General features: G+C 39.1%; 1 protein-coding gene and 4 non-coding genes across 6 annotated transcripts in view; 4 read left to right on the top strand and 1 right to left on the bottom strand.

The window, feature by feature from the left end:
• Positions 1-21,979, bottom strand: part of dync2h1 (dynein cytoplasmic 2 heavy chain 1) — a 164,849-nt gene that overhangs the window by 50,809 nt on the left and 92,061 nt on the right. For both annotated transcript variants that reach the window (XM_084718107.1, XM_084718108.1), the window contains 7 exons: positions 16,679-16,744; positions 15,917-15,967; positions 15,779-15,832; positions 15,333-15,464; positions 14,795-14,867; positions 3,097-3,257; positions 1,599-1,724 (listed from right to left, as the gene is read on the bottom strand). In XM_084718107.1, the coding sequence (XP_084574233.1) occupies positions 1,599-1,724; positions 3,097-3,257; positions 14,795-14,867; positions 15,333-15,464; positions 15,779-15,832; positions 15,917-15,967; positions 16,679-16,744 (663 nt within the window). The remainder of the gene's footprint in view (positions 1-1,598; positions 1,725-3,096; positions 3,258-14,794; positions 14,868-15,332; positions 15,465-15,778; positions 15,833-15,916; positions 15,968-16,678; positions 16,745-21,979) is intronic.
• On the top strand, positions 68-140 carry trnam-cau (transfer RNA methionine (anticodon CAU)). Its single transcript has one exon. It is a non-coding gene; the product is annotated as a tRNA-Met (tRNA).
• On the top strand, positions 6,197-6,269 carry trnam-cau (transfer RNA methionine (anticodon CAU)). The gene has a single exon. It is a non-coding gene; the product is annotated as a tRNA-Met (tRNA).
• trnam-cau (transfer RNA methionine (anticodon CAU)) lies at positions 7,234-7,306 on the top strand. Its single transcript has one exon. It is a non-coding gene; the product is annotated as a tRNA-Met (tRNA).
• On the top strand, positions 8,550-8,622 carry trnam-cau (transfer RNA methionine (anticodon CAU)). Its single transcript has one exon. It is a non-coding gene; the product is annotated as a tRNA-Met (tRNA).

Genomic DNA, 21,979 nt, shown 5'->3' with positions numbered 1-21,979 from the left:
AGAAAATATTAATGAATTTTGAAAGTTGTCAAAATTAAAAAAATTGTTGTCAAAAATAATTTATCAGGCCTCGTTGGCGCAGTAGGCAGCGCGTCAGTCTCATAATCTGAAGGTCGTGAGTTCGAGCCTCACACGGGGCAGAATGTTTTAAAATCAGATGACACCACAAAACAGGTACGAGATATAATCCATACTGCAACACGTACAGTGGCAGGACATTAACATAAGAATGGAAAAAATACAAAACAAAGACGTGACAGCATCATGGGATGGACTGTTAACTAATGTTGACTAGAGAAGAGTGAAATGCCACATCATCCCATACATCCATTCTGCCTTCCCTTCTTTTCGCTTTGCTTCCTTTCATATGTAAATGTAAAAGAATGTAACAAATTACAGTCTGATGTACAGTAATTTTGTTATTTTAGGTTTGCACGTAAACGAAACTGTTTTGACAATAGTACTTTCTATAAACTTGTGCAAAATGGGGTGTAAATATGTAGTTACGCTGGTCGAGTTTGAGGGAGAAAACAGTTCATGAATTCTGAAAGATGTGGCCATTGATTGCCTTTTGTGTCATAGCAATGAAAAGTGATCCATAGTTAAATCCACGCAAACTTATACTGTCCAGACTTTGCCAGGAGTTCTGAAAAAATTAAGTCAGTATTGAGAGATGTGTGTAATGTCGTGGAAAAGCACACAGTAATTAAAAATACAGGGCTAGCAACATGAGCACTATCAGATATGCACTTCCTAATGCAAAACAAGCATGATACAAGCACACATGTACACAAATGTATGCTCCAAGATACACAAAGACAGACACACACACAGACAAATAAACAAGCACAGATGATAAACACAGCCACATAAACAACAGCACGGTGACTAATATTGGCTGACAGGTAGATAGCAAAATGTGTGTGTGCAGGCAAAGGACAGACGGTAATTTTAGATATGGAAATTTGGGCAGCCAGCAGAATGTGTTCTTGTATTCGTGTGTGTGCGTGTGTGTGTTGCAGTCCTGTAATACTATAGATAAAGACTGACAAGCGGGGTGAAACAAGAAATTACATAAACACAACATCCGCCAGGGTCCCCCCCTCCACTGACCTTTCCTCCTAAACCCAACTCTTCTGCTGGTGTCACTACAGGTCTGAAAGTGAGGAACCGCTTGTTGAGTGGACCTTTGTCTTGGACTTACTTTGGATGTCTTATTATGGATTTATTTTAATAGTTTTAGACTTGTCATAGTCACATTGCTGAATCATTGCATGTATTGGAACTACGTGGTAAACATTTTCTGTTTATCTTTTGTAATTTGCAGTTTCCCTGCTACAGCCTCTTTATATAAATGTGCCTGCAGCATAATACAATTTTACAATGTGTCAACGCAATGCTATTCATTGCAATGACACACATCTATATCTAAACATACAGAATCCCTGTAGGGTAACAGAGACAATTTGATCAACAAGGCCCTTGTCAATGCTATTATCCAATAATTAGACATAGCAGTATATTATAAACAACCCCTGTCAACCAAAAAGCCTCACCTCACACACAGACTCATACACACATGCAGACAGAATACCTACTTTTTCCAGGAGGGGTAGCCATGTAGTGACAAGGTGAAGGTTTTTCAGGCAAAGCCAGTCTCCATTTCGGGAACATTCTCTGAGCGTAGCTAAGGCCACATCAGCCTGTCCCTGACCCATGGAGATCTAGACAGACAGAGAGAGCGGAGGAGGCAGGAGGGGGCGAGAAACAGGAGCAGTGGGATGGAAAATGTGATTCTACATTGTAATTTCTCAGAAGTTAGGGGCAGATAATCTGATTCAATATTTTAATTCATTTCTCGCCGCAGTGGGAGAAACTAAGAAAGACTTGCAAGGCGAGAATCCCAATGTGATTTTTTATCAATCGAATTCCCACGTAGAGGCCAGTGGCTCATGACTAATCTCATTTATATTTATATGCAGCACCTGTATGAGTGAGTTGCAGTGTGGACATCTGCAGCACAATGAAAAAGTGTATTTTCTTTGAACTGCCAGAATATTCTTAAATAAAACACATATTAGCTATCTAGCAAATACATTCAAGCTCTAACCTCAACAGGACCACATGCCCCACCGAAAGAAACAAAATATTTCATTTATGTTATTTACCTAATTTATGTACACTCATTTCATTTCAGCTCAGTGTGAGAGCCTTAATGCATTTGCTGTCGGTCAGTCATGTTTGTCTTTATCCCCTTTTTTCTTCTCTCATCTGTGTGCTACACCAGTGTCCACACACATAGAGCAGAGCAGTGAAGAGACAAGTCACGATACTCACGTTGACAACAGTTAGTTACATTACTGCAGTGCAATAAAAGCTTAATAGAAAAGTCATTCACTAATGTAATCCATCTAAAACCAAAGATAAACATATATGTCAACACCAAAGCCGTCAAGCCGTCTCCCCCTCAAACAAGCTTGTGAGACTTGACAGAAAGTTGTTTTTAAAAGTCTTTTGTAGCTTCTAACTGAATGTCTATATTTAGAAGTTCAGTTTCTCCTCTGCGTTACTGTTTGCACATTCAGGTATGCACTTTATTTTACTGTTTCATGTTGCTTTCAGCTGGATAGGAGTTACAGTAAGTTACTGCTGATGAAAACCCAACATTTCGCCGTCTTTCTGCTTCATAATAAAAGCTTTCAAATAACAAAATGACAAGGGACTTTGATTGTGAAGAATATATAATGAAATCACAAATTCTGCCCCACCCAAAGCAATGGTATAGGTCTTTTATGTGTAGTTAAATGAAGAGAGCTGAGGTCTATGGGCCAGATAGACAGATGCATTTTTCTCAGACTTCTTGTTGTCTTGAAATTTACTACAATTGATGAACTCAATTGGTAGAACGTAATCAAGACCTATGCCTCAAAACTGTTTCAATACAACATTCAACAAGCTTTAGCAATCTTATTTTCCCCATTTATGGGCACAATAGACTATTGTGGTGATCTGATCTTGGTATTCAGTTGAAAAAAAAATCCCCTTGCACTTGCTAATCTGTTATGACTTGTCCCATTTAATCCTGTTATTCTCTACCTCATGATAGTTGTCCCTGCCCACGGTTTCAGCTGCTAGTTCTGCAAGCTCCTGGGACGGGTCTGCCCCTGGAGAGATGATGATCAACACCGGCTCCCATTCCAGTGTCTCCGTGTAGAGACGCCGCAGGTTCAGAGGAGGAGGAGAGAGCTCTTTCATACCTGCAGAGAAAAGAGGAGACAGGAGGATAATGAAGGGTGTGAAAGACAGATCTGTAAAGAAGTGTTGCAACATTTCAGTTTCAAGTTGATATGTTGCTCAAAGTCAAAGTGACTGGATATACTGACTGAGCAAAAGGCACATCCTTTGAATGATTAATTGATTATTGATGTTTGCAACTACTGGTTAAGGACAATCCACAAATTTACTGGCGTTGCACAATACAGATTTTTTTAAGCTTATTACAGATAACAGATAATTACCTGCTTCTCATGGCTAATAGCTAAAAGCTAACCGATAATTTCACATTTGTATTTAAGAAGAAATTTACAGGGTAAGAAAGGCTCAGATGTAGTGATCAAACATGGATGATTTAACACTTTAAATCTATTTGATATCACTATGACAACAAAAACACGCAACAATTCTGACTCTTCAAATGTTTATTTAGTTTCTTCCTAGTAAAGTCCATCAAAAAAACTGCATTTGCCTAAGTATTCAAATTAAATGCTTTGACAAAATGTAAAAATGAGATATAAGTATAGCCAATATTTACTGGCTAATATATACCAATACAGATATAGCTGGATAAGGCAATTTCTTCCTATAATTTTTTGACCCCAATATTCATCATGCATCCCTAAAATTTACCACCCTATTGCTTTACATTGCAATTCTTTAAGCAAGGTGATATATTTGTATAGTTTTAATCTAATTTTCAGAAAATTGCCATTCTGTCAACATACCACCATGTGTGAAAAACCTGAGTTACAACTGTTTAGTTTTTTATGCAATGATACCCGTTAAGATAGACAACATTGCTATCTAGTGATCAGGGGTTTTAAACACAACACAAAACGAACAACTGCCATGTATCACAATATCACAATTCAGTGTTTCTGAGAATCAATACAGTATCACAAAACATAACATTGCGATACTTAAGTGTATCAATATTTCCTTACACTCCGCGAGAGGGTTCACCAGGAGGGGAGAAGAAAAGGCTAAAAAGAGCAGGAAAAAGTGCTATTAAGGAACAGCAAAGGGGCATTTGGTGACGGGAAATGGGCAGAGAAGGAGACACAGGTGGGGTAGACAAATCAAGTGGGAAAAGATGACGGAGACAGAGGGAGGGCACGAATGGGGAGGGGTAGACAGCGCCTAAAGGAGGATGATGAGGAAAAGAAAAGTAGAAGACGGAGAGCAGAGGGGAGGCGGTGATGGAGAGAGGGAGAGAGAGGGCATAAGAGGAAGACACTGAGAGAGACAGAGTGAGAGAGATTAGGAGGGTGATGTGCTGTGCATACTGAGTGCTAGGTATGCAGCAGTATTCACCACGCATAGCATAAGAATACCTTGTCAGCCCCCTGGTGTTGAGAAGCCAGGCTCTTTGTGTGTGTGTCTGCGTGTGTGCATTTCCTCGCTGAGCATTAGGCTCTAATCCTGCTGTAATATATTGAATCGCGTATCAGATATGAGTTAATAGTGACACACAAGCGGCGATACAGGCACACACAGGGTGAGTGGCTGTGTTAGAAATTCCACTGTGACGTTATTTGCGCATGTATCAGCAGATATATCTCTTTCAGACACACACACACACACACACACACAAAGCGCTGTCTTCTCTGGTTGGGACGACCGCCCCGGCCTGAACATTCTTTTGGTGTCTGCTGCCAAATGCAATCTGCTGCACCCAAGTACACACACAAGCACGCGCGCGCAAGGTCTTGCTAGAGAACATCTCAGAGCGACCTTTTGCTGCATCGCCATGGCAACACTAAGAAAAACAGTCATCTGACCACATGGCTTGTGATGTCTGACTGCAAAAAAAAAAAACGGGGAGCATTTACAGAACATGCGCGTGCACAAACAGAAACACAACTACCTTTGACACGGGCAGGTAATCAGTATTCGTGGTGCAGGCCAGCATCCTCTGTCTGTGAATAGCAAAGTTCACCTTGGCTTTTATGACACACAATCAGGGCAAAGAGGAGCCTAGAAAAAGACAGTACCACAATCTCCCTATGGTTCAAAAACACTGCTAAGTGAAGGACACACTGAATGGCTTGGAATTAATGAGCAGCACACGACACTTGACATAGGTATTGAGGTTTTTCTATTAATATAGTTTTTTATCTTTCTATTAAAATCAATGTAATTGAGGGGATACACTTGCATTGAAATGCTGATTGATGGCTTAAACAGGAAAGAGTGTCCTCTTGTCTGGACGATTAATGATAAGACAAAGGGAAAGATGTTTTTACTGTGTATTTTTGAGAAACAGAGTGAGCAATCCAGTGTGTGTGCGTGCGTGTGTGTGTGTGTGTGTGTGTGTGTGTGTGTGTGTGTGTGTGTGTGTTCACCCAGGCATGCCTGTGTGCGTGAGCAGTGCCCAGGCCTGGACTGGGGGGATTGAGTGAGATTAGCTGTAAGAGGATTACAGACCATGCCTCATTAGCATACTGATTTACAGCCAAAAACACATACACACAAAATCTTCTTCTCTCCTGTTCTTTTTTTTTTGTCTGTCTGTCTCTTCCTCATTCTCTCATTCTGACACACACAGACTCTCACCCACATGATGCACTTGTACATACACCGCACCTTCGTCAGTGGGTTCACGAGGCGTTTGAGGAGTGCGAGGACTCTCTTCATCGGTAAAGAGGTACAAGTGTGTGTTTTATTAGAGCTGCCAACACACGAACAAGAGGGGAGACAAAGAAGTGACACTTGTGCTTTCGGGGAATCATATAGCTCACGTAGAAATGCTGAGATAGACGAATGAGAGTGCTGTACTCTTAGTACAGGAGTACAGATAGCCACAGATAACACACATGAAACATCTACACAGGTACTGCACAATGACACACAGACAAAAGCTGCAGTGGTTATTGTTTCAGTTTTCACACATTTTAAGCAACTTTCATTTAGTTTTCAGGCCTCATTGGCGCAGTAGGCAGCGCGTCAGTCTCATAATCTGAAGGTTGTGAGTTCGAGCCTCACACGGGGCAGGTGTTTTTAAAAAAATGAAACGGGAGGAAAGCACGTTATAACACAGTCAAATATGCAAATACTACATAATTCACATCTTCAAAGACAGATAGATCGGCTGATGGACATCCTTACACGCAGCTATACATAGGCGGTACACACTCACGCACAAAAAGGCTGGAGTGTCCCCCTCAATGAGCCAGTATTATTATTAGCACTCCGGAGCAGCTGCACAACAGCTGACACTGAGTTTCAGTCAATAGAGCTTTTGCTATCAGTAGGAAGCAAGGCAGTCATGGTACTCTGGCTCACCAAAGTGCTCTCTTCCTCTCTGCTTATATTTCCTGCCTTCCATCCTTTTTTGCATCCACTTTTTTTTTTTTCATCTGGGGCTCTTATAAATGTCCTACTAACAACATTTGTGAAACTGTTTGAGGGTTGAGAAAAACTACCTCACTAAAATTCCAGGCCATGATTTGCAACTGTGACATCTCTACTCATTTTCCAAGACTTGTTGGTGGAATAGGGGCGACTCAGTCCTGTGATCTGAAGGTTGGAAGTTGAAGCCTCATGAAAGATGGAAGTTTAAGTCAAATCTGGACAAGAAGTTGTAAACGTGTAGCAAGCAATCAAGTTGGCGTTGTGTTGAGATCACTGTGCCAATTGCTGTCAAGGTGAATGGTTATTGCTCACTTTTTAATTTGTGTCAGGAAACCCTAACTGCTTTGTGGTCACATGAGGCAGACCAGGACCAGAAGCAACTCAGTCATGTGATCTTAACTTTGTGAGCTGAAGCCCTTTGCTTTCTAAGTAAAATCTGGAGGACATTGTGTTGAGACCATCACAAGTTGAATGGTTATTGGTCACCATTTTATGTAATTTGTGATGAGCTCTGCTTTATTGATCCAGTAAGCAGATATTTCAGCTGTTTCTCAACTGTTCAAAGTGTGGCAACTATCATCCATCATGCTACGCAATTTTCAGGCCTCGTTGGCGCAGTAGGCAGCGCGTCAGTCTCATAATCTGAAGGTCGTGAGTTCGAGCCTCACACGGGGCAGAGTGTTTTAAAGGCAGATGACACCACAAAACAATGGGGCATAGGTATGGTATATGTTGTTAAAACACAAAGAAAAACAAGACAATAGGTCTGACACATGGTATGTGCAGTTAAAAGTAGAATGTCAAACATGTTACTGACGCTGAAAATTTAAGAATCTTACAGAAGTCACACCAGAAGCAGTTTTTCCATAAAAAATATATTACCTCACAGCGATAAACACTAGGAGAGACATACTGTCAAAAGTAATATACCAATTATCTGGTGTAAGAATACATAATTTGCCTTTCAATGGCCGAACTTCTTTTTGGAAACATCACAAAAATCACAAATAAATGACCACACTTTAGGCACTATTTCATTATTTGTTGTGAATCCAGCATCTTTCCCACTTGTATTTGGCTGTCTGTGACACCATACCTCACACTCAGTCATGCATACACATTCACCACTGATCAAACTGATGACCAACTGCACTGTTATTTCTTCTTTGTTGTAGTTGTATTCTTAGTCTTGTGTTTCCTTCAACCTGCGCTGCCCCTCTTTTGTCATGGCTTTAGTTCTGGTACATGACCAGAGTTGGAGATGAAGTTTTTTTAAATCAGAACATCTACCAGCCACTGACAGAAAAAGGTTCAAATTCACCAGCCACACAATAGTAAATCATTAATTTGTGCCTCAAATCTACCAGACACTTTCATATTTTACCAGTATTTGGCTGGTGTCTGGAGCAATTTTCCAAACCTGGTCATGACACAAAGCACCCAAGGTTGATCTCAGCCTTTGTGTGAATTTTGATGTACAAATTCAGTGTCCACTGAATTGTTGTTCTCTGACTTTTTTCCAAAACTGCAGAAGCTTTGGTTGCCTCACTGGTGCGGCAGGCAGTGTGTCCACTACTTTGAGACATAACGTGAACAGTCAAGTCTTCAGCTAACATGGGCAAGAATTTTCAAAAATGGTTGGAATAACTTAAAGTTTAAGATCTTCAGTTTCATGTCTTGTGATGAAGACATTGTGATATGGTTGAAAGCTCCAGAATAAACAAAAAAGTAGATATTCTATTGAAATTGTTTTATTGTCTATTGTTGTTTCCCAGGTCAACAATGTACTGTCAAATCGAATCCAATATTTTAATATGCATCACACCAATAACTGCCTTGTAGGCAAAGTTTCAAAAATCAAGTTATGCCACAGTTTCAACTGTGACCACTCGTTTCAATCACAATAACGTTTCTTTCAGGCCTCGTTGGCGCAGTAGGCAGCGCGTCAGTCTCATAATCTGAAGGTCGTGAGTTCGAGCCTCACACGGGGCAGAGTATTTTAAAGTCAGATGACAACACAAACAATGGGGCATAGGTATGGTATATGTTGTTAAAACACAAAGAAAAACATCCAACCAGTGCATATGTGGGGCAGCTGCTTTGCAAAAATGTATCACCTCACAGCAGTGACAACAAACTGCATACTGTCAAAAGTTATGTACCAATTATGTGGTGTAAGAACTCATAATTTGTCTTTAGAGAGTGGAACTTGTTTTTGGAAACATTGCAAATAAGCCACCAGTCTTTAAGCACTGTTTCATTATTCATTCAGCATCTCTCTTGCTCATCTTTGGCTGTTCTATGCTACACAGCATAAATTTCTGCCCCCATACCTCACAGTCATCCATCCACATACAGTCACGACTTACTGAACTGACTACCACATGCACTGTATTATTATTTCTTTGTTGTAGTTGTAATCTCTGTTATTTCCTTCAACCAGCATCCCCCCCTTTCTTTGTCATGGCTTTAGTGCTGGGTCATGACACACAGCATCTAAGGTTGATCACAACCTTTGTGTGATTTTTGGTGTCCAGATTTGTTACTGAGCATGGAGACTTAAGTGTTATTCTTGACTTATTTCCATAATTGTGGAAGCTTTTCTAGCCTTGTTGGTGCAGCAGGCAGCACATCAGTCACCTTGAGCGAGACTGTGAAAAGCCAAGTATTGAGCCAAGAATAGTAGCCAATACAAAACTGACCACCACATGAACTGTTTTATTATTTCTTCGCCGTAATTATTTTCTTAGTCTCTTGTTACATTCAACATGCGCTTGCCCTCGTTAGCTTTAAAAGTGAAAAAAGCAAACAAGTGCATATTGTCAGTTTTTTCTAAGATCAAGAATGAACTGTCAAGTTGAATAGTTATTGCTTAGTTTTTAATCTGTGAAAAGAGCTTCAACTGCCTTGTTGGCACAGAAGGCTGACATCTCCACAGTTGCAACTGTGACAACTTCACTAAAGTGCAAGTTTTTAAAGTGCAATAGTTAGCGCATCAGCCTTGTAATCTGAAGGCTGGGAGCCTAACCCAGCTGACATTGGGCGAGAGCAGTGGTGGACAAAGTACTCAACCCCAGTACTTGAGTACTTAAGTATAGATAATCCTTGTCAAATATTACTCAACTACAAGTGAAAGTTAAAATCAAAATTTTACTTGAGTTAAAGTACTAGAGTACTTGCTTTTAAAAATACTTAAATATTCAAAAGTACAAATTACAAAGTACATTTTCTAATATCAATACACGCTGTATAGTTTTCACAGTGCACTTACAGAACCTTGTAACTCTCTGAAATCATCTAATGATGCACTGACCTGCTTGTAGAACCACTCTACTACACAAAGCCTATAGAAACACATATAAAAACTTCAACATAGAAATGCAATCGAAAACAGTATTAAAATCACCACATAAAATTAGATTGAAGCCAACTGTAATGAGTTCTCCAAGTCTCTTAAATAACTGAGATTTCTTTCAGGCTTCAGGGGCAGAATAAAGTAACGACAACCATCCTAGAAATGTAGTGGAGCCAAAAGTACAATATTTGTCTTTGAAATGTAGTAGAGTTAAAGTTATAAGTTTCCACAAAAACAAATACTCAAGTAAAGTACAGATACTCAAAAAATGTACTCAAGTACAGTACTCAACTAAATGCACTTCGTTACAGGTGGGGTTCACAACCATTCACGCTCACATTCACACTTACAGGTAATTTAGAGTTATCAATTAGCCTATTATGCTGCATGTCTTTGGACTGCAGGAGGAAGCTGGAGAACCTGGAAAAAACCCACACAGACACGAGGAGAACATGCAAACTCTGCACAGAAAGGTCCTGCCTCAGCCACAGTACATTCTGTCAAAACTTAAGAAATTAAAATGCGCATTAAAGAATGATTGTCTGTATTGTTCCTGCGTGAGGTTTTTAAGAATAATATATAATATAATATAGTAGCATAGAAAAAGTTTACTAGACACACATCTTGAGGCTGCTCCATAGAAAAAGTATTAATGGAATCAATGGTGATTTTACTGGCTACGGTACCTAAAATTAATTTGGCTGTATTTGACTCCATATCAGTATCAATAGAGCCTCTGTTTCCTGATGACATCACAAACTCATGAGATTTGCTTTACTGTCAAAAACCATCGGAAGAGCACGATGTAAATTCTACTTAGGGGTGGGTTTTCTCATTAAAATAAAGAATGTTTGGCCTTGAGTTATTGTTTATTCATTCATGAATATTCATATGACAAAGATGCTGACGTCCAGAGCCCATAGATTTCCCCAAGGTTAACACACCCAGAAAGGCTTTTTAAAATGCATGCTTGTATTTGGTATACTGTTTGACTGACAAAGACAGGACCAGAGTGTAAAAGAAATTGTGTGTATTGAAAATACAAAACTGAACCAACTTACAGTAAACAGAAACCTTAATTTGTGTTAGAAATGTTGTATTATGTAAGCTGTGACAAAAATCAATACTAAAGGAGAAATATGTAATATTTTTACTGTACTAAATCATAAAATGACCATGATATGTCATAAGAGATTAAGTAAACATGCTACGCCGAAATACCAGCTTCTCTGACAGCAACACTACAGCCAGTATGTTCTCCTTTGAAATTTCTGGGTTGGAACAACAGTATTTCTTTCTCAGTTACATGTTTATTAGAGTTCGCATTTTTGAAGACTAGGGACTTATATATTTCTCCTTTAACCTTCATAATAGTATAGTAGGAATGCCACTGAATATTTTAAATGAGTTGATCAGAGAAGCAGATAGGGTTAGGTACCGAACTCTGTACTTTTTAAAGAACGACCAAATTACATTGGTACTACAGAATTCCAATTCACTCTATTAGTGAATTCATCAGTGACAAATTGTGTACCTGGGAGCACATCTAGGTGAGAGACTAACAGAGTATAGGGAAAGAGAGAGTAACCTGTGCAGCTTGTTCAAGTTGAGCTCAAAGTTACTGCAGGTGCGGTTAAACTTTTCAAAACAAGATGCAGACAACACTTACTGCAATATTTGTAATGTGAGATGCAAAGCTGGTGAGGGCAACACGCTGAGTATATTTAAAAGCTGCACTGTTTTTTCCCTGACAGCAGCTGCAGCTAACATTACCACACCTGCAGGCGATGTCTAAACAGTATAAAGTAACCCTTCATGGACAGAACAGAACTTAAAACGAGGCAAAGACAACTTCAGCAAGTTGTTGTTGGAGGTAACTGGGTTTTTTCACTGTTTGGCTGCTGTTGGTTTAGCATGTTTACCAGCATTAGCCAACACTCAGCCACTGACTGCTTCTGAAATCAGTATGTGATTTCTTAGTATGTTTGAAACCTTAGTATGATACCTATTTTTGTGACTTGCATATGATTTACCAGGGTTTTATTACAGTCACAGGTACTATGGTAATAACAATAACATAACAGGAAGGATATCACATATGCTTCCTGTGAGACACAAACAACAGAGTGAAATACCATGTTGACAGACTGACAGGCCAGAGGTTGCAGGGACAGGGGAGGGGAGAGAGAGGTAGGAGAAACTTTATGTCATGTGGTCTTCAAAATACATAAATAATGAAATGTTTTAAATTAATAACAATGTTGAAACTGAAAAGTCTGGACTGAAATGACATGTTATTACAGAGAGATTAAAGTACTGAAAAAGTTTCCCTTGGATACCGGGGCTGAATTCCAGGTACTGGTATCGCTATGCAAAGTAAGCTTCATGATGATCAGCTGGGGTTATTTGTGGTAAATTAGTTTCACATGGTTACATTTTGTAAATATTCTAAATGTAAACAGAGTAGAAACTTTCAATAATTTAGGGATTTTTTTCTCTTTTTTTTTAACTTGCAACTAAACTGTCTGGAAAATTACCTTTGGCATCAATTATTCACTGCATCGTGAGCAGCTGAAAAACAGCCGGAAACATAAACACAAACGCCGACATATTGATGGACAGATGAATGTACTGCTCTCGTTCATACAAACAAAACCACCCTACACAGCAAACACAAGCAGTACCTATAAACCTAAAAACCATCAAAAGTCAATTAGCACGTCTTGTCACACAGTACACACAACTGAAAATTAGTTTTATACCCATATATTAACACCTGCATATTAGTTTCACCTGACACCAATTAGCAGCGTCCCAGATAGTGCAGTCAGAAGCCAACACACCATTAGGATTATCTGGACTGAATGAATGGGCTCATTAGCCACAATAAACTAACCACTCTCTCACAACATCATAACTGCATGTGTGTGTGTGCGTGTGAGTGAAAGAGAGCAAGTACATGGTGGGATGTGTGTTTGTGTCAGTGTGGGAGACAGCGAGAGACAATGAGAGACGAGAACAGGCAGCGAGAAGTGTGTGTTTGTGTTTATCTATGTGGCATTTACTCAAGGACAGTGGCATTCTCACAGTGACGAAAGACACATAAAGAGAAAGGATGGACAGGACTATCACGGGAAAAAAAAAAAAAATCACACCATTGATGACTGAAGTATTGCTCAGAAAGCCAGAATAAAAGCCTTGCCTGAGAATATTTTGCTTGAGTGGAGCGTGAAGGCAGAAGGTGCTTGTGAGAAACAAAGCATCTTTCCATACCAAAAGGATCTAGTCATTCACGATGTTTACAGCTCATTATTCAGAGCAATCACACTCAAATTCAGAAGGGCGAAGGTTTACTGAACCTTCATGAGAACTAACACAAACACTTTTCAACAGCTCATCATGCTTGTCTTGATTTGTACAAAAAACAGCTTCAGTTTTTGCATTTCACCAAATATATTTGTTGGTTTGTTGAATTTCTGTACACTGACGCTATCTTTCAGGGAGAATTGAGTTCTTTGCTCTCCCCCGTAGTTTAAGATGGGGAGCAATGCTCTCACAGTCGTGATGTAAATCAGAAAAAAATGCAGTTGCAAATTTGCCATAGTCTAATCATGTTAATCACAAGGGCTGAAACTTGAATAACTCAAAAAAATCAAAGGAAAATCATGCATCGAAGCCTCCTTTAACTCAAGTATACAGCCCAGTAGTGGTAGCAAAGAAACTGGTCGTGCTTGTCATCATAGAAACAGATCCTAAGATTGTGATGTTGATTGTAACTTCAACCATATCTGCTGCTGCTTTCCTCCAACACACAGCTCTCACTCAGCAGAGCAGAGCAGTCCCCGTCTGTGTTGAGGCTTCAGTGTTGATTGGCTATTACATGTGAAATTACTTATGAAGATCAGATAGTAAGTGTAGTATTACTATCTTGTATAGTGTATGATTATATATTAAATATGTTATGGTATACTATAATACAGTAGATTATTACTAGCTTATATTGTATAGTAATATGAAAGTACTGATCTTTCTAAAAATTAAAATTCTGGGTTAATTCTATGAGACTTATTTTCTCCTTTGTGTATTTACTATATTGCAGTTTAATAAAACAAAAGTATTTCTTCTTTGATTACCCGATTAATGGATGGGATAATTGGATTAATATTTGACTACTAAAATAAATGATATGTGTAGCCCTGTTAATCATTGAATCTGGCTTCGTGTGTGGAGCAACAAATGTGTTGTATAACAACAAAAGCATGCAGCAGTGTATGTCTCGCAGAAGTGGATCAGATGATTGATCACATATTTTTTTGTTTTCTCTTGTGACTTTATTTTATTTGCAGTGAAAAAATATCACCATGAGAAACACTGGAACTCTTCCTGCACCTTTAGGCTATAATGGATTACAACCCGAAACAGCCCAAACTCAGGTGGAGCAAACACAGAGTCTGCTCAACACATGAGGTCATCCAACATTGTTTTGTCCCACCAATGTTTAACCTAGGTCAGCTCCTGTGGATATGTATATATTAATTTACGTGATGCTTGTTTTGGTCTGACCAAGTGAGAGAAAGAAGAGAAACCTATAAAAAAAACATCAATGCGCTGAGACCCATTTTCAGAGCAGCTAGGTGCACAGAGGGCAGCATGAATATGTTGTGAATGTAATTTGTTTTTGTTGTTTTACAGTGAGAAATTATGAATAATAAATGTGTATTGTCAATTTATACAGAACAGTTCTGAGCTCAACTCCAGCTCATTTAGGAAACATTGACTGAAATAATAAAAGAAAAGAATAAAACTTACCAAGGGCCTGGGTGGCAAATGCTGCCATGGCACTCTGCAGTCGGTCCGGTCTGACTGCCTGAACCAACAACAGCTGGGGAGAACAAAGAGAAAAACATAAACTGAGGATTCAATAAAACTTGTTGAACAGATGATCAGTCCTACTCATATCAAACATAAATGTTAAATACCCAAAAAGTCTGTTTTTAAGAGGCAAAAATCCTTATTTGGACAAATACACACTGTTAAAATCACAGAAGCTTTGAGGTGTTTCTTTTTCAAAATGTTTTTGAGAACACATTATACAAAGTAAATCAGTAAGCCCATTGATTTGATGGTCAAGTGTGTACACTTGACTTTAGTGTTAAGTGGCTTCTGTATTACTCATACTTTGACATGAAATTAGCTAAAACTTTTTTCAGTCAAACCCTGTGTGAAGGGGTGTGCTCAGTGACACAGCCAAGTTTTTTAACCGTGAGGACTTCTTATATACTCTGTAAATAATGAGAAGTTGTTCCATCTTGCTGATGAAATGACTGGGTTTTGATTGAAAGCTTACCTGCTGGAAGAGAGTAATCTTCTTGGCAATGGAGGACGGGATTTCCTGTTCACACTGTGAGCTCTGAGAGAAGGACAGCCAAAGGTCTGAGTCACTCAAACACAGGGACTGGTAGAGGGCTGGGAATGTAGCCTGTGAAAGACGGATGGCTAAAGTTAAAAGGGTGAAGGACAGGTCAAGAAAATAACGGCTGAGAAATAGATCCTATATTAAGCTCAACATGGACTGCTTTACTGACATTCTTTAAAAAAAAAAAACATCAAACCATTGTTTGGATGTCTACTGGCTGGAGAAAATGTCCACATGCCAAAATGTTTGCTTACATTATTAAGCATGAAAGACATGCTTTTGTCACACATTTCAAATGTAGCAGAAGGTGTAATAATGTACAAATTTTCTGCTGACTGTGTGTGTATGTGCGTGTCAGTGTGTATCATTGAATTTACTTTAAAAATGGCCACTGCTCCATGCCTCTCCTGATCAATCCAAGAAGGGAACTCCTGAAACAAGGGCAGAGGTATGAGGCAAAAACAGAAACAGAATGGTGTCTCTCATTCTCAGAAAAAAAGAAGATGCACTCTTACCTCTTTCTTAAACATTTCTCCTACGATGGATCCAGTGAAGACATCCCATTCCTACAGCAAAGATTCGTGTTAATGTTTGGCAGGAACAACGCTTAAATTTCTATATTTAAATTTAATTTGGATTATTTGAAGTGGGATTACATGAGGTACTTATGGATAATCAGTGTATTACCTACAGTTGGTCAGCAAGCCCCAAGTTTGGGGAAGCAGTGGGAGGAAACTCTCACCAGACTCCATTGGAGAAATCAGCAATTTTCCCTCACAAAACATCAGAGTTGCTCATCTACCACTGCCTTGATCTGTTAGTTTGCTTGTGTTATTGTGTGACTTGGGTGAAATCGAACTTCTTTTAAAACACTGAAATAACACAATGGCATGAACAACCTACCAGATCAAGGCAGCAGTAGATCAGTGACTCCCATGTTCTGTGAGGTAAAATTTGCAGTTTTCATGAATGGAGGTTGGTTTGGAGAGAAAGTGATGTTTTTGGCTAAAGCAGTGAAAATATTCTAAATAGAGTGTTGCGGCTGAAACACCTTCTGTTGACCGTGTCCACAGCAGTACATTATCTAGCATCCATGCTAGTGCCTCTTTCTGCTTCTCCAAACTGGGATATGCCATCCACCATCTACTGTAGGTAATACACTGACCATCGATAAGTACCTCATGTAACCCCACTTCAAATAATCCAAACAATCCCTTTAATTTATCACCGAAATGAATTCTTAGAAATGCAGATGATAAATCTACAAAGATACTCACACTTTCCTGGAAGAGTTCAGGGTGCATGCCCTTGACAAAATGCATTGCAAACATCAACTGGTCAGCCTGAAACAGACAGAAGGAAGGACAGAGAGCTTTATACAAACATGAGAACCCGCTATTTTGTCCTACTCAGAACCCAACGAAAAACAAAGAAAGTCAAGGTAGAGTACAAAATGTTCACATTTCTTCCAGACAGAGGGCAAACACACTCTTATTCCCATTGCATGATATGCAGCTCAGCCTGCCTAACCGAAGGGCTTGTAAAGGGGCTGCTTCACACTGACAAAAAAGCCCCAGGGACTTCAAGAAGTACACTGGCTGTTCTATCATCCCTGCACACTGCATCTCTCTGGCTCTCTTTGTGCCTGTCTCTCCCTCTTTCTCGTCCGCCAGTGGAGTTTGAGAGAGATAACAGAAAGCCACTAATCAAGATGCTTATCCCACTCCCACCCACAGAGAGACACAGAAAGACAGTGACCAAGAGACTCCAGTGGATACAGGGAATATGGTAGAAAGAGAAGGAGAAAGAGAGAAAAAGCAGTGAGAAAGAATGCAGGAAGCAAATACACACACACACACACACACACACACACACACACACACACACACACGCACACACACACAGGGCAATGCAAACACAAATTTACATGCACGCACACGCCAGGTGGATGATGCAGGAAGGTTTTGTTCAATTAATATTTTTTCCTCACAGGTTTCAACCTTTTTGTAACAAACTCATGGACATGAAAAACCTGCCAACAATCAAATAAATGCTATAAACAACTTTATGCATAAAAAAGATTAACTGACAGGAAGACAGATTCATCCAGGAGACAGGATGGCATATACACTAGGACAGGATAGGATAGGAAACAACTTTATTGTCAGCAAACACTGAAATTCATTTTAAATTCTTGGGGAGCTCTGTTCAAGAGATTACACATTAGAGATGTATGATTATATTGGACTGATAAATTTTCAGCTGATATTGGCCTCTCATAGCTATATCAGTGTATATCTGATATTTGATATCTGATAGATTATGCCAATGCATTTAATTTGAATTCTGTTTCCTAAAAACAATGTACAGACTTATATAAACATAATCCTTCTCAATCATCGCTTGTGACCTACTAGAAGCGTGTGGTGGTGTCTGTGTCTGCAGAGACTCTGCCCTCTACCTGTCTTTCCATTTTTTTTGCCATTATTTTGTTGCCCAAAACATCAGGATGTGATGTCCTGGGAATAAGACTCAACAATCAGTTCTCTTTCTGGTGCATTTAAGAACAGCTCTGACAACTTGTCTTGATTCTACCTTTAAAATATGATGAATCTCCTCCTTACATACCTGACTAATTAAATTAACTTGTGTGGTGTGAAGAGCCTCCAAAAGCATTATATTAATATCTAATTTCTCTCTACAGTTACAGTACGCACCATAACTGATTCTGATATTTTTGCAACAATACCACAATACTTACTTGCCAAACATAATAACAGACAGTGTGCGCCTCATGACATTCACATTGAAATACAGCCACACTGCTCCTGTGCCGGTTATGTATATTTATGCAAATTTCATTTTATGCACTTAACAACTGTCTGGCAAGGACAACCAATTTAGAAGGAGCATGCAATTCAATAATACTTCTCAGTGTTGTGTTTTGTGATGTGGCCATAAGTCAAATGACTGTGTTAATCTAATAAGTCTGGGTATTCAGTGTAGCTGCTATCTCTGCTACCAGATGCAGGCATTGTTGCTGAAAAATCAGGTACATGAGAGAGATGGTAGTCTATCTGAGAAAACCTCTTTTGTAGCCACTGTGGCTACAATCTCAATAGTCGGTGAATTACAGCATCACTGGATGAGATTAAACCACATTAGCCAAAGAGACAGCATGCAAAGTAATGTAGTGGACGTAAGAGATGATTTGGGCTCCCATTGGTCTTTTACACCCACCTTAAAGTGCATTCTAAACTATGTACTACAAGCAACAATACTAGATTACTACTTGAGGAGTAGTGCTACAGTGCAATTTGCCAATGCAATCTAACCTTGCACCTCCTGTGTTTCAATCTGTTTCCAAACACAGGATCAAGCTATGTGAGACCCACGTACACCAAACCACATGACCCACAATATTCCTGTGTCAAGCTGTTTACACGAGACGTGAGCATGCGATACGGGTCAAGTAATGTGTCATATAAAAATTCAGTCAGCGCCAACACCTACACCCACACACTGACACATTTTTTTTTTCTCAAGGTATACAATGGATTTCAATCTCCCACACTAATTATGCTCAAGGTTTCCTTACTTGTTCCTTTTCCCTCCCAGCATTTGTAGATCTCAGCTCGAAGTGATTTGATCTTACAGCTGATGTTTACTTGTGATGAGGGTTTAAGACTATAATTGAAAGTGTAAGAGAATCATGGCTGCAACTGATTATTTTCCTTATTGATTAATCTGCAGATTATTTTCATGATTAATCACGTGAAAACACACTTTCTCAGAGCCCGAAGTAGCGTCTTCGAATTGCTTCTTTTGTCCAACCAACAGTCAAAAACGCACAGGCTCTTAATTTACTGTCATAAATAACAAAAAATAGAAAATTTGATTGTACATTTAAGAAGCTGGAACCAGCAAATGTTTGACATTTTTGCTTCAAAAAGACTGAAATAATTAATTAATTATCAGAACAAATAGCAATTAATTTTCTTTTGTTTGACTGGTCGATTATGGACTAATTGTTGCAGATCTAAGTAGCGTTATTTAACAAAATAAAAGTGTGCTTAGGTTGTAGAAGTTAAAAAATGTGAAATAATACAGTATTCTATTTTCATTTAAAATGGTTAGACAACCCCCTGCTACTCTGAAAAATAAACAGACAAACAAACCAAACGAGGTCTAAGGACTTCTACAGTTTCCACATCTTTAAAAACCTTCATAACACACCTCTCTTTCTCTGACAGCTAATATTATATTCTGTACATTCACTAACAGCTGTAGAACCAGCTTGAGCTGCGGTGAGGCTAACCTTCAGGCTACATTTGGACTAGAGCTCTTCACTACCATGCCCTCTTTCCGACCCTCTCCACGGTTCGTCTCTTGATCCGATGTCTGGATGATTTACACCAAGCTGCCAAGTTCAACTCCATCTACCAAAGTGACAGCGCACACACACAGGCACACTGGCGATATGATATGACTGATCAAACAAAGAATGGCACAATGTCCTGGTTTTTCGAGGGTGTGTGTGTGTGTTTCTTTATGAGTGTGTGTGTGTATCTGTGTCAGGGAGAAATGAAGCAAACACAGTGCAATGAGGATAAAAGTGTGTGAATGTTTGTGTGAACTGCTGTCATGCTGACACTCTGACAGGACAGGAACCTCAGTAGACAGTAAAACCTGGAATATGTCACCCTTGAGCACATCACTCCAACTCAAACTACAGCATGAATCAAGAGATGCAATCACACACACACACACACACACACACACACACACACACACACACACACACACACACACACACACACACACACACACACACACACACACACACACAGTTAATCTCCTGAATGTCTATACTGGCCACCACACAAAAATGAAGACCTAAAATAACAAGTGTTTGCACATATACATTCATGTATATTTAACAAACAAAGACCAAAAAAATCTTACTGTTTACAATCTTTGATGATTTACTACTTTTAATGCTCTAAAAATACAATTTCCTCAGTGTACAACCCTCCGGTGTGCTCCACTGTGTTGAAAAGAAAAACCTTCAAGTTGTTATTGTCACAAGCTCTCTATGGACAAACATTTCCAAAAACAGGACGATATGTGAAGGTGCTCCGCGTGGATGAGACAAGTGACACAGCCTGCATATCATTACATCTGAAGTACTTATTTTGTCACAGTAAGTTACAACTTCAGGTCACTGCAGGGGTAGAGTACATACATGCAGCACCAGTGGTGGGACTGAGTCATTGTTGCAAGTCATAAATAAGTCTAAAGTCTTTGCACTCGAGTCCCAAGTCAAGAGTGACAAGACTGAAGATACTGACCTGTCAAAGCTACAGTGGCTTATATTAGTATTATCATATGTGTTGTCTGATTTTTTTTTTTCAAAGACCATAATACAGATTGTTTCACTGTTTGGTTTTTAGATTGTTGTGTTTTTATTTATGGTTATATATAACTATTAAAATACTGTTTATTTGTTACTGTTTCATTGTAATGATGTCATTTTGGACAATAAAGTGTATTGTTAAACTGTAAAATATCCTGTCTACATTACATATCTGTTGAAGTGTTTGATAACCACATTTGAGGCATCATTACCACAATGACCAATGTATTGATATCAGAATTTTTTTTTATTGCCTAATATCAGCATTGGCATCAGCCCCACAAATCCAGTATCGGTCAGGTCCTGGTCCCAGGTCAAGTCCCAAGTCCTAAACGTAGCGTTTCATAATGTTTTCTTCACCAAATGTGATTCCATTTTAACAAAACAGCCTCCACTGGAAGTCGTTGGAGCCCTGTCTGCATTTTTTGACCCGCACATGGATTGCAAACTGCAATTTGTTTTTTGTGGACCCCATTTCATTTTAATTTCAAATTCTCGTTCAGGATATTTATCTGGAGAAAATGAAAGCTGTTTAAAAAAATACAAAATGTCTCATTTCAATTCAGATCACATTAGCTTAGCAAGTTTATAATGACAAATAAAAAAAAACAATCTTTGCTCATGAGAGGTTCAACAATCAATATTTAGTAGAGAGATTCTTTATCACAGCTTTGATGTGTCCAGCCATGCTCAATCAATACCTTATTAAGCTGAATCAGTTGTGTTTGTGGTGGAATTTAACACAAACACAGAATAACGACCTACAACTGACATAGAAAACAAAGACGTTTGAAAAATACGGGGTGGTTTGTTTCTTTTTTCCAAAGATGTGTATATCATGATGTTTTCTAATCTCGATTCCCTCCTATCAAATTATGTGTTTTCTTTTCTCTCATTATGCTTTCCGCATTTTTTCTCCCTCATTATCAACCTTTATCTTTTCATTGGACCCCTTCTCCCACCTCTCTCGCCTCCTGCTTGGAGTTATCTCTTTTGCAGCAGAGATGTTGACAGGAGCACTGATAATGTAGTCCAGTGTTTCCTCTGTGCTAATGATTGGGGGGTGACTGACTATATATATGTGTGTGTGTTTGTGTGGAAGTGTTGCGTTGATGCCCCTCTCCCACCCCCCACCACAGTCACAGAAATTACATTTACCATT

The sequence above is a fragment of the Lutjanus erythropterus genome, chromosome 4 (assembly GCF_056507025.1).
Source record: "Lutjanus erythropterus isolate fLutEry1 chromosome 4, fLutEry1.hap2, whole genome shotgun sequence".
Classification (NCBI taxonomy): domain Eukaryota; kingdom Metazoa; phylum Chordata; class Actinopteri; order Lutjaniformes; family Lutjanidae; genus Lutjanus; species Lutjanus erythropterus.
The sequence above is the reverse complement of the archived record's forward strand: the minus strand, read 5'-3'. Positions and strand labels throughout refer to the sequence as shown.